At 33.0% G+C, this 15359-nt stretch overlaps 1 protein-coding gene across 11 annotated transcripts in view; it reads right to left on the bottom strand.

The window, feature by feature from the left end:
• The window catches only part of TBC1D5 (TBC1 domain family member 5), a 570404-nt gene that overhangs the window by 348866 nt on the left and 206179 nt on the right, over nt 1-15359 (bottom strand). For all 11 annotated transcript variants that reach the window (XM_070238099.1, XM_070238103.1, XM_023620885.2 and 8 more), the window contains one exon: nt 7690-7821. In XM_070238099.1, the coding sequence (XP_070094200.1) occupies nt 7690-7786 (97 nt within the window). In that variant the 5' untranslated portion in view covers nt 7787-7821. The remainder of the gene's footprint in view (nt 1-7689; nt 7822-15359) is intronic.

The following is a 15359-nucleotide window of genomic DNA, read 5'->3' as shown; positions in this document are numbered from 1 at the left end:
AGACATTTTTAAAACCATCCATTTTTTTTAATCCTTATTACCAGCATTTAAGAACTCCAAAGTCACTCTCCTATTTATTTCACAATCTTTATCTTCAACAAAGCTACTGTTTCCTTTGATGACTTTATAGCCTTACTTATACTTTTTTCATCTATCATCTACATAAACTGTCTTTTCCCTTAATATCTAGGGAGAATTTCTGATTAAAAAGATACTTCTTGCAAAACTATGCAGACACTAAAAAGATCAGTGGTTGTCATGGGTTGAGGGGCAAGCAGGGGGCAGAAGAGGCAGAACACAGAGGATTTTGTGAAAATACTCCATATGATACTATAATGATGGATATGTGCCATTATACATTTGTCCAAACTCATAGAAAGTACGACACCAAGAGTGAACCCTAACGTCAACTATAAACTTTGGGTGATTATGATATGTCGATTTAGGTTCATCAACTATAACAAATGTACCACTCTGGTGCGAGATGTTGATAATGGAGGAGGATATGCATGTATGGGGGCAGAGAGCATATGGGAAATTTGTACTTTCCTCTTAATTTTGCTGTGAACCTAAAACTGCTCTAAAAAGAATAAAGTCTCTAAAGTTTAAAAAAAAAAAAGACTTCAATCCAAATCAACATAAATACAAACTATTACAAAGAACTAATGAAGGTATCGAGCTGGTTTACTGGCTAAACAATGTTTCATTGAATTAATATATTTATCAAACACTTACATACTGTTCCCATATTCCCTTCATGACTCCCATCACCAGACTACTCTATACTTCATCTCCCAAGACTCCATCCCTTCTAAAACTTTCTCCTCTACCCACTTGGAACTCCCAGGATAGCAAACTTACTTTCTATTCTCAAACTATCAATGAATTCTTCCACCATCAACTTCCTTGCCTACTGTCTACCTGTCACACTCCTCTGACAAAACCCCTGCCTACTTTTCTTTGTTCTTAAATCCTAGGTGCTGAATTCTGCTGGACATAATTACACAAATCTACAGGCTTGTATCACCTATAAATTATGATGTCTAATGTCAACTTGGCCCCCAAGGTTATATATTCTTTATCAACTCAATCTAACCTTTGTCACTCCACAAATCTTCAAATGCTTAGTCTCATCACTCACTTTTAGCAAATTATCTCACCCTAACATCAAAAAAGAGATTAAAAATCAGTGATAGTTCATTGAACTCTCTACCATGCAACTAACGAACTTATTGTACCTAAACACCTGTTCTCTTTCCCTCCTGTTATTACAATGAAAATAAGGACCGTCTGTCTACAAATCCTTCCATCTTGGCTCCAGACTGCATTTCCTCCAAATTTCCAAGATCCCAAGACTCCTCTTCTATTGATTTTAACTCTTTCAAGTACAACCATAACTTTTCCCTTTATTTATCATGCCATTAGTTTAGAGCACATGATTAATTTATTTGAAATATACAGGGTACTCAAAACTGTGGATTCTTGAGATTACAAAAAGCACTGTGCATGTCATGGTCACAATGACTCTGTCCAGTGATGGCTTCTATTTTCTTAAACCTTTAGCTAAACTTTGGTAGTTCTGCTCACTCCTTCCTTAACATCTTGGCTTCTCTGACTTCATACTATTCTGGTTTTCCTTCTACTTCTCCAGCCACTCTTTCTTAGTCTCCTTTGCAAGATCCTCTTCTGCTGCAAGGTCTTTAAATTGGCTTCTCTTAAGACTGGTCCTAGGTCCTCTTCTCACACTAGGTGCTGTCATTGGGTGATCGCAACCATTCACGTTGTTTTTGTTACCATACTTAACACATCTTTATCTCCAGCCCAATCCCACACACTAAGTTTCAGACCCATACATCAAAATCTTCAAGGTGTCTTCATTTGAATGTCATAAGGCACTTCTAACTCACATCTGAAACTCAACCTACAATCTTCTCTGCCACCCTCCATCCCACCTGTACCACATAAAGCTCCTCCTCTAGAGTACCCTAGCTCAATACAGGCATTATCACAGACTTAACTGGTCAACTCAGAAAACCAGATGTCACTTCCAATTTCTCTCCCCTATCACTTCCCCATATCCAAATATCAAGTACTGTCAATTCTACCTACTAAATATCTCTCAAATGTTTTCACTTCTCCCCATTTCCATTGTTACTTTCCCAGTATAGGCCACTATGATTTCTCACCTAGAATATGGCAATGGCTTCTTAACAAACTGTTTTGTTCCAGTCTTACCCTATCACTGTAGTTTATTTACCCTGCCGTAGCCAGAATAGTCCTTCTAAAATGCAATTCTGGCCACAACGTTCCTTCATGGGACTATTCATTGTGCTCAGTGTAAAGTAACTTCATGGTCCTGGTTTTCAGTCTCATTTGTGGCCATTCCTCTTTTGAACTCTAGCCTCCAACCACAGTGGAATTCTTTATGTTCAGCAGAGGGCAAGCTCATAGCACATACTCTTTATTCAGTCATCTGGCTAACAGCTGCTCACCCTTCAGGTTGTGGCTTAAACAGACATCACACCTTCCCTGACCCACCACGACCACAAATTTAAGTTAGATTACTCGCCAATGCACTACCTGAGCATACTGTTAATTTCTTTAGGAAAGCTCTTATCATTCTCTGTCTTAACTGGCCATTTACTTTGAATGGTTTCCAAAATCCTGGCTATTAACCATAACAACATGGCATTCAGGACTACATTTATCTTTTTTAATGTTTTATTTCCAACCCTATGTGCCTGGTACATAGAAGGCACTCAAATATTTACTGAATGACGATAAATTTAGAAGTGTTGTAAACCTAAGAAAAACCTATACCACTATAGGTTCTTGAGTCCATAGTGTTTCATATGCAATATTTGTAATAAATCACATTAAGACGTTTTAGAAACCAGGAATTAAGAATGTCATCTTCACAGAATTTCCACTAAAAGCTATATATATAAAATGTGTATAATAAATATAGGTATACTTTAGTCTAGGCTCCCAAATTATGGCCACAAACTTTTTGGACAAGTAATCATTTATTTCCTTAGCTTTCCCTTCCTAAGTGATTTTTGCTGTGGGTTAATAAGGATATCATATCTTGACATTTATTTGCCAGGAACCTCTCTCCACTTGGTCTTTATGGAAATTTTGATATAGTGATAATGAAAGAAAAAAAGAAAGAAGTGAATTTTAAGAGAGATTTCAAAGAAGGAGAGGTCAAAGACCCAATGGAGGAGAGGAGGGTATACTGACTTTTCAAGCCTTAAAAGAAGAAAAAGTCAAGTACTAGAATAATGAGGGACAAATAAAACAGATTTCATATATAACAACTTAGGACAGGAAGGACAAAGGTAGATGGAGGAAAGACACATTAAGCAATTTGAGACAAGCTCAAACTGGTAAACAGAGTTCATTCATCTGTTATTTATTCAATGGTGTCCATATGCCAGGCACTAGCTATACAAATGGTCCCTGCCCTCATAAATCTCACACTTTACACAAGGAGACAAACAATAAACAATGAAACAAATTAACGTAGGATTACATTAAAGGATGAGTGCTATGAAGGGAAAAAAAATAATGTTAGGGGAAAATGGCATGTGGGAAGGCCCAAAGTTTAGAACTGGCTTAGAACATCCAAACAAGACCAGAAACCCAAGACAGACGAGAATATCATGATAAAGAGTTTAAATTTCATTACTATTGCAATAGAAAACCACTGAAGAGCTGTAAGCCAGGAAAGGAAGATTTTCTTCCCCTCCCTAAAGTGACTCCAGCTACTTAGACCAAGCACAAGGTTTAAAGTAAGATGGCTCAGACAGCATCCTATACTTTGGCCAGATATCTTCAGAAGAACAAATTCATCTTTTATTCAAATCTAAATCTGCTTTTACTATATGGAAAACAATATTAAAGATCATAATAGGACAGTGTAGGGGACTGGAATTGGCCACCCCAAGATATGTCTCTTTGGCATGAGGATTATTTTGGGCTGGTTACTTTTAAAAACTGCAGACAGGAAAGAAACTCTGAAAAGTAGAATTTACTTACCCTTTGTTAAGAGACATTTACATTTGTAAAGGAAATCTCCAACTGTAAAGGTGTCTCCCTCTCTGTACCAGGAAGAAGGGGGGATGACCTTATCTCTAGAAACTCTTCTCAATGCAGAAGGCAAGGATTATAACTTTACCCCTGTTTACTGTGCTTTTCCAGAAATCTCCCAAAACTGACTCCCCCCACCCCAAACGTACTCCTTTGTCTTTAGCTGAAGATGACATTTAAGGTGGTGGCTTCAGCCATTTTGGTGAGTGGCTCAGTGTGACTGAGCCCCTCCCATGTATAGATGTTATAAAGCTTTGTTTAATTTTCTCCTGTTATTCTGTCTCATGTGAATTTAATATGATGTCTGGCCAGAAGGAACCAGAGCAGGTAGAGGAAATGTCTTCCTCCCCTACAACAGCATCATTTTATTACATCAATGTCTGTGAACTATTTCAATTATTACCAATTTATTCATCAATAAAGCCAGGCACTCTCTTCTAGTTCTAAAACTCTGATATTATAACAGAAAGAAAGGGAGATTGGAAGAAAAATAAATTACAAGAGGCAAAAATGGAGTAGGTAGGGTATTCTGAATGTCTTGGATTTTTTTTCAAGTAGGTTGCTAAATATTTTATATATGAAGATAGAAAGAAAGCTTTGAAACAGATATTATATAAAAAGGTATTACATTAAGTAATTATCTGAACACTTATTATAAAAGCTGTAAGTAAGAAGGCATATAAAATTGAAGCTAAAAACTCTGGCAATATGTATTAAAATGCTATTCTCAAAAGAAACTAATAGAGGAAAATGTTCTTTCATCATGAGCAACATCCAGATCTCTTACAAGCTTGTGAAAACAACTAGTCATTTCAAGAATATCATTTTATTAATAGGCTAAAAGTTTCCCTAAATCTTGATGATATTGTTTTCAGTTTAAAATAAAATGACTACTTTTTCATTTAACTGATCATTAAAAGTTATATGCTAGGAACGAATAATCGTGAATAGCTGAACAACCATTTTTGCTTTTTTCTATGGTTTCAATTGAATTATAGGTAACTTGTCAATTATTATCAACACCCTTTAATCAAAGATCTTGGAATTTAAGGTGGTAATTTATTTATTTGAGACCAAATTTAATAGAGTGCAGAGAAAATGTCATACTTTCTATATTGTTCTCTATTGGAAAAAGAAATTTAAGCAAAGTTTAATGACATGGAAAATACGCCCCAAGATTTTACATGTATATATCCAAACAATTCTTTTTTCTGCTCTCATCCACCTTCCTCAACCACACATGAAAATAAACCAGTGATATACGGTCTTCTCTCCATCATTCCTATTATGTGGCTATTTTTGCTAATCCCTTCCAGAATACTCAGAATCATTTAACTCGATAATATACTGTTTCTTTACAAATGTTAAAATTCAGACTTGAGAAATCAAAGACTCTTCTACCTATGGAATCTATAACAGGAATTAAAAAACAAAAAACATGACTTCAACACAGGGAAATCAGTGATTAAGTCCAGCGTTTGACTACTTACAAAATGAGTCACCCAGTTGCCACAAATTGCCTTGTGGGAAAAATGTGTAAAAGGCTTCAAATACATGGAGAACTCCATGAAAGACACATATTAAAATAAACAAACATACTAGAAAGGTGATGATTCTTCAAGGAAATATGACAACCCATTAAAATGCAACACATGTTTTTCTGCAAAAAGGAAGTCTAAGAAGATGAAATAGATGCTTTATATAAAATATTTACATATACAATGCACAAAACCCACTACGGTTAGTAACCTTTATGTCTTTGAAGAACTAGATATTTACATATCTTTCTTTCTGCATGTGCGTGTGCATATGTGTGTTTTGTATATATTTTTAACAGTTGACAGCTGTTTTAGAGCATACAGAGATGCCAAACTGAATGAGGGTCTTGATTACTTCAAGATTAGCTATCTAAAGTTTCTATTCATTTTAAGTGTTGTTAGTTGGAGGAGTCATTAGTCACTTCCTTGTCTCATAGAACATCAGCATACATTTACATTGTTAATGAACATTTGGGGTAAATGAATTAATGGCACTTTTAAACATCAATTCAGTCCTAATAACTTTGTATGTCATAGAAATGTTAGCTAGGATATAAACGAAAATTCTTTCAGTAAAGGTAACTACTTATTCCTGCAAACAATAAAAGATAAAATTAATTTAAAATGTTTTTTAACTGGTTATAAAAAAAAAGAACCTCAATATTTAATGAACGTCTGACCAGAGAAAAATATGCACTTAAAAAAAAAGAAACCCAATGCTCTAAAATAAGCATATATACCAGAAAATTTTGGTGAAACTTTTATATACTTATAACACAAAAACATATTCATTTTTAAAATACCCACTTATAGAAGTGTTGGCAAAATAATTTGACATTTTTAATTATGAGTGCTTCTTTAGGTGTTACATGTAAGAAAAACATCACTAGGAAAGGTAGTATCATTCTTACCACTTAAATTTTTAAAATGCTGAAACTGAAATGTGACACTAATAATTTTTTCATATTTGCAAAACCTTAAGCAGTTTTTTTGAGAGCTCTTAGATAAAAGCAAATATAAAAACAAAATCACAAAAATAAGTTGCAAGGCAAATTACACTATTTTCATTAAAAACAACAATGGCTTTTGTATGATGTAGAAAATCTTAAAGGTGCACAAAAAAACAGAAACACACTCCATAAAGTCAAGAGCTTGTGTACTAAAGAAATAGTCACTTTAAGCAATTATTTTTTTAAATTCCCAAAACATGAGTTAATGGCAAACCTTTATATCAATATAGAAAAAAAATTGTATTTGAAGCATACAAAACACATATGAATTACTTGGACTAATTATGATATTTTAAAATAGATCTCACAATCCTGATATATATATATTTCATGAGTGAAATATTACAAGCAGTTACCTGAGTCAGTGAATCAACTTTTTTAAACATTTAGTGAATAAGTAAAAAATAAGGATAAAGCTTTAAGAATTCTCACAAACTCATTGTTTCCTTCTCAGATACTATATTATTACTAATACTGAGAAAATAATAGAGTTCTGCCAGATACACATTTGATAAATTTTTATATGGTAGACCCTGAATACATTTGACCTTTCTAACAGTCCGTTTTTTAAAAAAATTTCAGTGCATAGTTCTTTAAAACTACAACACATTTCAATTATTTGAAGAAAAAAAAACGATAGAGAATCAAACAAGCCCTTTATTCTAGAATAATCTCCTCTGAGGGAAAAAAAAAATCCCTGCAAAATCAACACCAAAAGCTTAGACTCCTTTAAAAGATGTTTGATTTTGACAAAGACCATTTGCAATTCAGCATCCTCATGGTGAAGTAATTGTTTAAGTTCATGATTTTTTTAAAAAGAATGACAGTACATGAAACATTTGGCTAAGCCTTCAGTCTACAATTGAAAGTTGACGTGTTGTGGTATTCTTTGGTGTCAGAGTGCTCTATACCTACTCAGGGAAATGTTCTTCAAGTTGCCCTGCTCAGCTTCATCTACAGAATTACACACATAAGGTAGGCAGGGCTAACTGAAGACCCTCTGTTACGTTTCCCAGTAACTGCAGAATGTATCCGCACACAAAACTCACCTCCAGTCTTGTTTGAGTAAATAGATAAGGGGTCAATGCCCACTTCTTGTTCTTCTGGCTGCAGAGGATGTCTCGTTTCAGATAAGGAATGATACATTGTGAGAACTGGACAATGACACCAAAAGTGACTACCTAGAAGATGAAAAATACAGAGAAAATGGTAAATAATTTTTCTTTCTGCTATGACTGGGAATAAATATAAGACTGAAATGATTAAATGAGCATTACGGACATTAACAACTTTTCCACAGGCTCCAAGGACTGTTACTACAGATTGGCGGGCATATGCAAAGAAGTGAAAAAATGGTACAAAATTTCCATTTCAACAATTTCTCCCCAAATCTGAACTTCATTGGTAAGCTTTACCTCAATGTTTAATCACATTTATTTTCAACAAACTTCCGCAGAAAAAATTGAATTGTAAGTTAAATTATGGTCACATTTACAACATCCTTTTGTTTTACTACTAAAACAATATACATTTAGAACAGAAACTTTCAAAATATAAAATATACAGCAAACTAAAAATTATTCATAATTGTTATTAGCTAAAAACACCACGGTTAACATTTCAGTTTATTATACAATCGTTCCTATCTTTGTTCTGGGCATTTAAAATACATATATTTTTAATGTGATCCACCATGCTAAACATACTGATTATATAAATTATCACATCTTCCTTCCCATAACAAAAGTCTATATTATCACTTCTAATGGATCCCTAGTATTCCATTATACAGCTATAATAATTTATGTAATCAAATTCCTTATTAGTAAACAATTAGGATGCTTTCAGTTGTTCAACACTATAAAAAGCCTCAAACTGAACATCTTTTATAACATCCATGTCACATCCATGATTATTTCCTTAGGATACATTCTTCTAAGTGTAACCGCTGAACCAAAACATACATATTAAAAAAAATAAGATTTTGTGATAAGTTTCGGCAAATTACACTCTAGAAAGATTTGTACATAATAAAACAGTTCATTTCCCTTGGACTCTAATTAACAATGGGAATAGGTAATTCCTTTTTCTTCAGACTAGCATGATAGTCAAATTTTATAATGCATTTGCTCGATAAGTGAGATTACTGAAGACTTCATATGTTTTCTCTGATATTTGCTTATTGTCTTTTGAGGAAGGAGTTTATTGCTATGATTGTCTTCATGATTTGTAAGCATATTTTAAATATTAAGGATATTAAACCTTTGTCATATGATACATATATTTTTCTCAGAGTCTGTCTGTCTTCAAATTAATTATATGGCATTTTTGTGACAAGAAACTTTAAGAAATATATCTATATCTCCTTTTTAATTTCTGTCTCTGGTATTATGGTTACAGAGGTGAGTTTATGTAAATAACTACCTATGTTTCTTTTTTATCAATTTGAAGGTTTTCCTTCTCAATTCTCATTTCTATAAATAATTCCAATTTAAACAAAGGTTTTTAAAAATTAAATTATTTTTTAACTTCCAAAATACACTAACTACTTACAAATTTTCTATATCTATAAGGTACAAACGACCTTCTCAAATCAAAATCTTCCAAAAAATAAACCAGGGTCACTAATTTTCATCCAAAATAATGTAAGTAACATAATCGTTTAAATTTCAAGATCAGGGAGGACATGAAAGGAAGAGGAAATGCAGAATGTTAAGCTGCAAAAGAAAGTCCAACCAAAATAAATATGTAATTTTATAGGATGTGGCCTCCACTTGTGGAGGAAAGTCTCCAGGGAAGCCCATGAACACACGAATTCTTTTTTTTCTTTTTTTTTGAGTAAGACTAGCCCTGAGCTAACATCTGCTGCCAATCCTCTTCTTTTTGCTGAGGAAGACTGGCCCTGAGCTAACATCCGTGCCCATCTTCCTCTACTTTATATGTGGGATGCCGACCACAGCATGGCCTGCCAAGTGGTGCCATGTCCCCATCTGGGATCCGAACCCACCAACTCCAGGCCGCCTAAGCAGAACATGTGCACTTAACTGCTGCGCCACCCGGCCAGCCCCCACACAAATTATTGACCAACATTTTCCCAAAATAAAATGCTCCTCTATCTTGTTCACTTTCTCTCTAAATTCTCACTTTGTAAAACAGTCCTGTACATTTTCTGATTGTTATCATAACGCTCCAAATCTTGCCCACCCACACTCACTGTCAATGTAAACAAATCCTTTCTCCCTCAGACTGTGGCTAAAACAAAAAGAAGCAGAAGGTTAGGCAAAACCAACACTAGAGAAAGCAGAAAACTTTCATTGCCAATATACAGTAACAAATCTAAAGCTATAAATCCTGAATCCATAAATCTAGACAGTTGTCAGTATTTGCTTTCTATATACACAAATCAATCAACACATACTGAGCACTTACTATAGAGAAGGAACTCTGAGGAATAGAATCCAATAGAGGATAGAAAAACATAAAGAATCAGTTACATTATAAAACAGAATCCGATAAATTCTGCTGACCAAATGAACGAACAAATTAAGAAATAAAGTTCTCTACTATGGAGAAGTAAGAATCACCAAACTCAAACGCCTAACGGGGGTCAGGCAAAAAGCATTATTAATTATAGTTAACATCTATTGCCCAATGAATACATGACAAAGCCACTTTAAATGTTTCATGTGTAATCATCATTTCATCCTCCCAACAACTCTACGATGTGTCTTCATCATGATTTTCACTTTACCAAAAGAAAACTAAGATATAGAGAGATTAAATAATTTGTCTTCAGTCACACAATTAGTAAGTGTTGAAGCCAGAATTTGAACCCATCCTGTCTGGCTCCACAGCTCACATTGTTACTTCTGTACTACATTTGGCTATCAATAAGTCAATGAGACAAACAGACAAGGCATAAAAGAAGGAGGTATAAGAGGAAAGGGTCTGTGAATAACTGGAACATCCTTTACTCTGCTTCAACTTTTTCAAGACAAGCTAGAGATCCAGATTTTATGTGAAATCTTCTTACTTGTAAGTTTTGGCAAATAATTAAAAAAAAAAAACAAACCTGTGGAACAGATTAAATGCATTCCAAAACTGTATTTGGCCCATGGACAACAATTTTAATGTAAGATTCATGTTCTCTATACACACTTTGTTATACTCCTAAAAATACGAGAGTAAACATTGGAAAAGGGAGATTCCAAGTTAACTGCCAGATTTCTGGAAAATTTCTTTAATATCCCATACCATGTTTTCACATCATTATCTTAATTTCTTATTTGTATAGTATACTTCCACTGTTATAGACTTCATATACCTAAAATACACAAATAAGGGGATATTATGTATTTTAAACTTTATGAAAAACAGACAAGCGACAAGCAAACTGACATCAAAGTGTATTATACAAAGAAACATTAAAAAAACCCTTCCTATAGCTAAAAAATACAACATGATGATGTTCCTAAATTCATTCAAGATGCTCAAAGATACTTAAGGTCTTTTCGACTCCTTAGAGACGGTTAGTTTCAAGAAGTCATTCACTGATTTTAGCTTTAATAATAATTCTTTGGAAATTAGCAAATCTATGGTAATACCTAATAACCAGAATACAAAATTTACCAAATACACCAGTCTGTAACCACTCTATATAATCAGACCTCCACTGTATTCTAATTTATTATGCCTATAAATTGAAACTGACTCACAGAAATGCTTTTAATAATCAAATAAAGCAAACCTGCTAAATAGTAATAACTATTTTCAACAAATCTGTTGAAGAAAAAAGTTGGGATAATGTTCTTACTTTTCTTTTAATTATGTATTTAAATCATAATCTAGTTCAAAAGAAACATTAAGCAGGTGCTGCTTTGTTTTTTGTTTGTTGTTTTAAATACAAAGAGCTATCTTAGGTTCTAGAATTAAAAACTACTGAACTGTGTTGGTTACTTCTATTGTGGTTACCTTATAAAATCACAATATAATGTTGCTTTTAAATGAGAAGTAATATTCTTAAGAACTTTCTAATTTGTGATTTGTCTATACCAACAAGTGAAAATATCTGACTACCACAAAGCAGACTATCAAAGGTTTTTAAATAAATGTGTCTATCTTTATTTTAATCACTATTATGAATAAGTTTTTACCTATAAATATCTGACTATAAGAAAATATTTTATTAAAATTCAAATAAAGAATGATGGGAATTTTTTGGTTTGAAAATTTTAAGATAATCACTATAGAAGTCAAAACGGCATAAACATTTTGAAACTCACATTACATCTTATATCTTTATTACAAATTCAGACTTCTATACTTGATATACTTAATCTTCTCTACATAGAAGCTAGACATATGAAGAGAAAAATAAATAATGACCACAAATATGTATCTTAGTAAATGACCTAATTCATAATTGATGGATTTCAGTTTTCCTAAAAATAATGCCAAGCTGTCTCTACAATTTCCTTGACTTACAAAAATGATACCCAAGGAATTTTTTTAAATATGCAAAGGCAATCTAATTTTTCAAATTCAAAAAGCACAGCAGTATACCTTCCAAGACCTGAGAAAGGAGATATCCCTCTTTTGCTACACCTACTATAAATAACAGTTAAATTTCCTGCTTCATGTGAACTCAAAATTCACAAAACTCAGAATTGGTTGTGCAGTATAGTTTTACTGCTATCTTCGTCATAGGACGTGACATATTAGTCTGAAATTGCCATTTAAAATCCAAGACTAATCTTAAGGACAGCTGTATTAGCTTCACAAATCTGGTTCTTGCAGTATTAAGATAAAAGTGATCTGTCTGAAAGAAGGGAAGTCTTGTGAAAATAGTTAATATTTAATGAAAGGGTAAGAGTTTAGCACTAAAGCTTAAAAGACAGCTTTAAAGTATATTAAATAAAATCTCAAAACAATATAATTTCCCACATAGACTGAAGTTATACAATCAGTCTCTAAGGGAAAATTTTAAATAATTATGATCGTACAGACAAAAAGAACAGGTTAGTTGAATACAATTTTCTCTTTCAAAATGGCATTATACAAACAAAACCTAAAAAAAGTAATGTATTCCCCTCTGAATCTGAAGTTCTATGTATTTCAGCTTGTATTCATTCTTTCACTGTTTCTATCACATAGGCATAGAATTAGCATTCTCAATTGTGTCTTCTAAAGACATCCATATTCAGAAAAACTCACATAAGCATACTTCATTCATTTAAATTCTTGACTGATGGTAAACTTAAAAGTCAAACAGTGAAATGACAGAGTAATATTACGTTACATAAAGATATCTCCTATAAGAAAAGCATAACAAAGAGCTTAAATGAACTATTTCCAGAGCACAATTAAAAAAGGAGAGAAGATATAGCATGAATAAGAATCTGTTATAGGTAGCACGCATTTACCATGATGGGTATATAACCTAAAATATGACATCTTAGCTATAAAAGCAAGAAACTTTATTTTCATAATTAAGAGAGAGAGTAATTGAATATTATCTGTAGAATTGGCAAAAAACTTTTCATTTAGCAATGTTGGTAGCTAGAGGTAAATCCGATGGTTGGGAATAATGATGTTTTAAAGTCTTAATTATAAGAGAGAGAAGGAGGTAGGAAAGGAGGAAGAAAGAAAAAGAAAGAGTGAGAGAAAGAAAGAAAACAAAGAAAGAGAAAGAATAAAGTTTCATTTTTAAATTCTCTCCATCTTTAATGCAAGGGGGTTATATTGGACTTTAAGTTAATTAAGTATTAAAATCTATCATCTGAAAGTCTTAATATTTAATATTGGTTAGATTGTGTATCAAAGTAGTTTTATTATTTATTTACTCCAAACCTTTCCAGAATACTTTATCTGACAACAGGGGGTCTGTTTCTCACAAGATAAATGCATCTACAATGCCAAATAAATTATATATAAAAGCATTTGTCTTAATACACGTCACTCAATATTAAATATCACCCCTTGGTAAAATCCTGAAACCCTAATTCATTTTTACCAACCACACAATTACACTATTCAAGTGTTGTCTATTGAATAGGTATAGGACTACAATAAGGGTCTACATACTGAGAACAATGATCAAAAGAAATTTAAAACAGATTTAATCTTCATAATTTCCAGGCTATCAGAACAAGACAGGGTAAACAATCCACTATAAAAATACTAGATTCATAAACAATATACATAATTAGAAATGTGTAGGATATAGGAAAGTTCCCCAGGTGGGCTTAAATATTTTATATTACAAAATAAGAATATATTTAGCCTTTCAATATTCAAATGCTACAAAGTCAAAGAAAGTGGCAGTTGTGACCATATAAACCAAGAGAAAACTGAGCATCAGAAAGAGTTAAAGTGACATAACGGAAGGCCCTCCACAGTGTCTCCTCATGGTTTCAGAATTCTCTTGAATGGACGCTCACGATACAAAGACGGGGAAAGTAGGTCAGCCTAGAAACCAAAACTTTTGTTATTATACAGCTATACAAAAATACTTGCAATTGTTACTGTCCCTATTTTATATACATAGCTATTAAGTTATTCACTCAGGTTTTCATAAAATGAAGGTAACTATAAAAACCAGGAGTTGAAGGAGAATAAGCAATATTTGAAAAGAGAAAATAGTAATAATAACGGCCAATTATACTAAACTGATGATGATACCAAGAATAAGAAAAAAAATAAATGGCCACTCTTCATATAAGCATTAAATCAAACATTTTGTCAAAAAACAAACAAAAAACTTCTCTTTGGTGCAAGCCCAGGGAGGCCTGAGGTGTTTTCAGAAGCATATGACCAATTGTGGGGAGAATCTTCAAAAAGTCCATGTGGAACTGACATTTATCCCCTGGCTATTAGTTAAGTTTAGGGCTAGGAAACCCAAAGAAACTTTACTAAAGATAGCACTTTTAATTAAATAATAATAAAAATGACAATAGCAAAAACAGCACTTTCTAGAAAGTAGGCACTGTTTGGGCACTTTTACACATAAATTCATTTAAACCTCATAACAACTCTATGCAGCAGACACTATTAACACCTTTTATAATGAGGAAACCACAGAGAAGTTGAGTAACTCACTCAAGGCCACACAGCTATTAGTGGCACAACCACCTCAAAAGACTTAATAATGACTTAATAAACGCACTAAGAAAAATTAAACCAAGATTTACAGGATAACTAGTTTTCTTTATTGTTATGTTTGTAATGTAATGTTAATTAGAATGCAAAGCATTCTAGTTTACTTTTCTCCCATGCGAACTTTTTCAAAATTTAACATTATAAATTCCATAGGCCCTTTATAGTTACAACATATATGTGCCCTCCCAAATCACCATCTGAGAGAAAATGCATATCCAGTGAAAAAAAGAAAATAACAAGTAAGCTGTTGTGGAGGATCAGAATTGGCCACCCCAAAATGTGTGTCTTTGGCTTGATTATTTTTAACAACAAAAGACTCTGAAAGAAATTTTGACCTCTTCCTCAACCCCCAAACTTCCTAAAAGAATTAAAAATAGAAGGGTCTGTTCCAGGAAGGAGCTAATACCATAAGATAACTGTAATATAATGTAAAACATGTCTCTCAGGTCACATTGTCTGTAGCTGGCCCATTTACATCACTATCTCCATGTAAACTGCCCTTCTCCCCTTGATGTCCCAAAACACTACGCCCAATAGCCTCCTTTGTCTTTAATTGAAGATA

This window comes from Equus caballus, chromosome 16 (assembly GCF_041296265.1).
Source record: "Equus caballus isolate H_3958 breed thoroughbred chromosome 16, TB-T2T, whole genome shotgun sequence".
Classification (NCBI taxonomy): Eukaryota; Metazoa; Chordata; class Mammalia; order Perissodactyla; family Equidae; genus Equus; species Equus caballus.
Note: the sequence above shows the minus strand (reverse complement) of the source record. Positions and strands in the feature narration are given on the sequence as shown.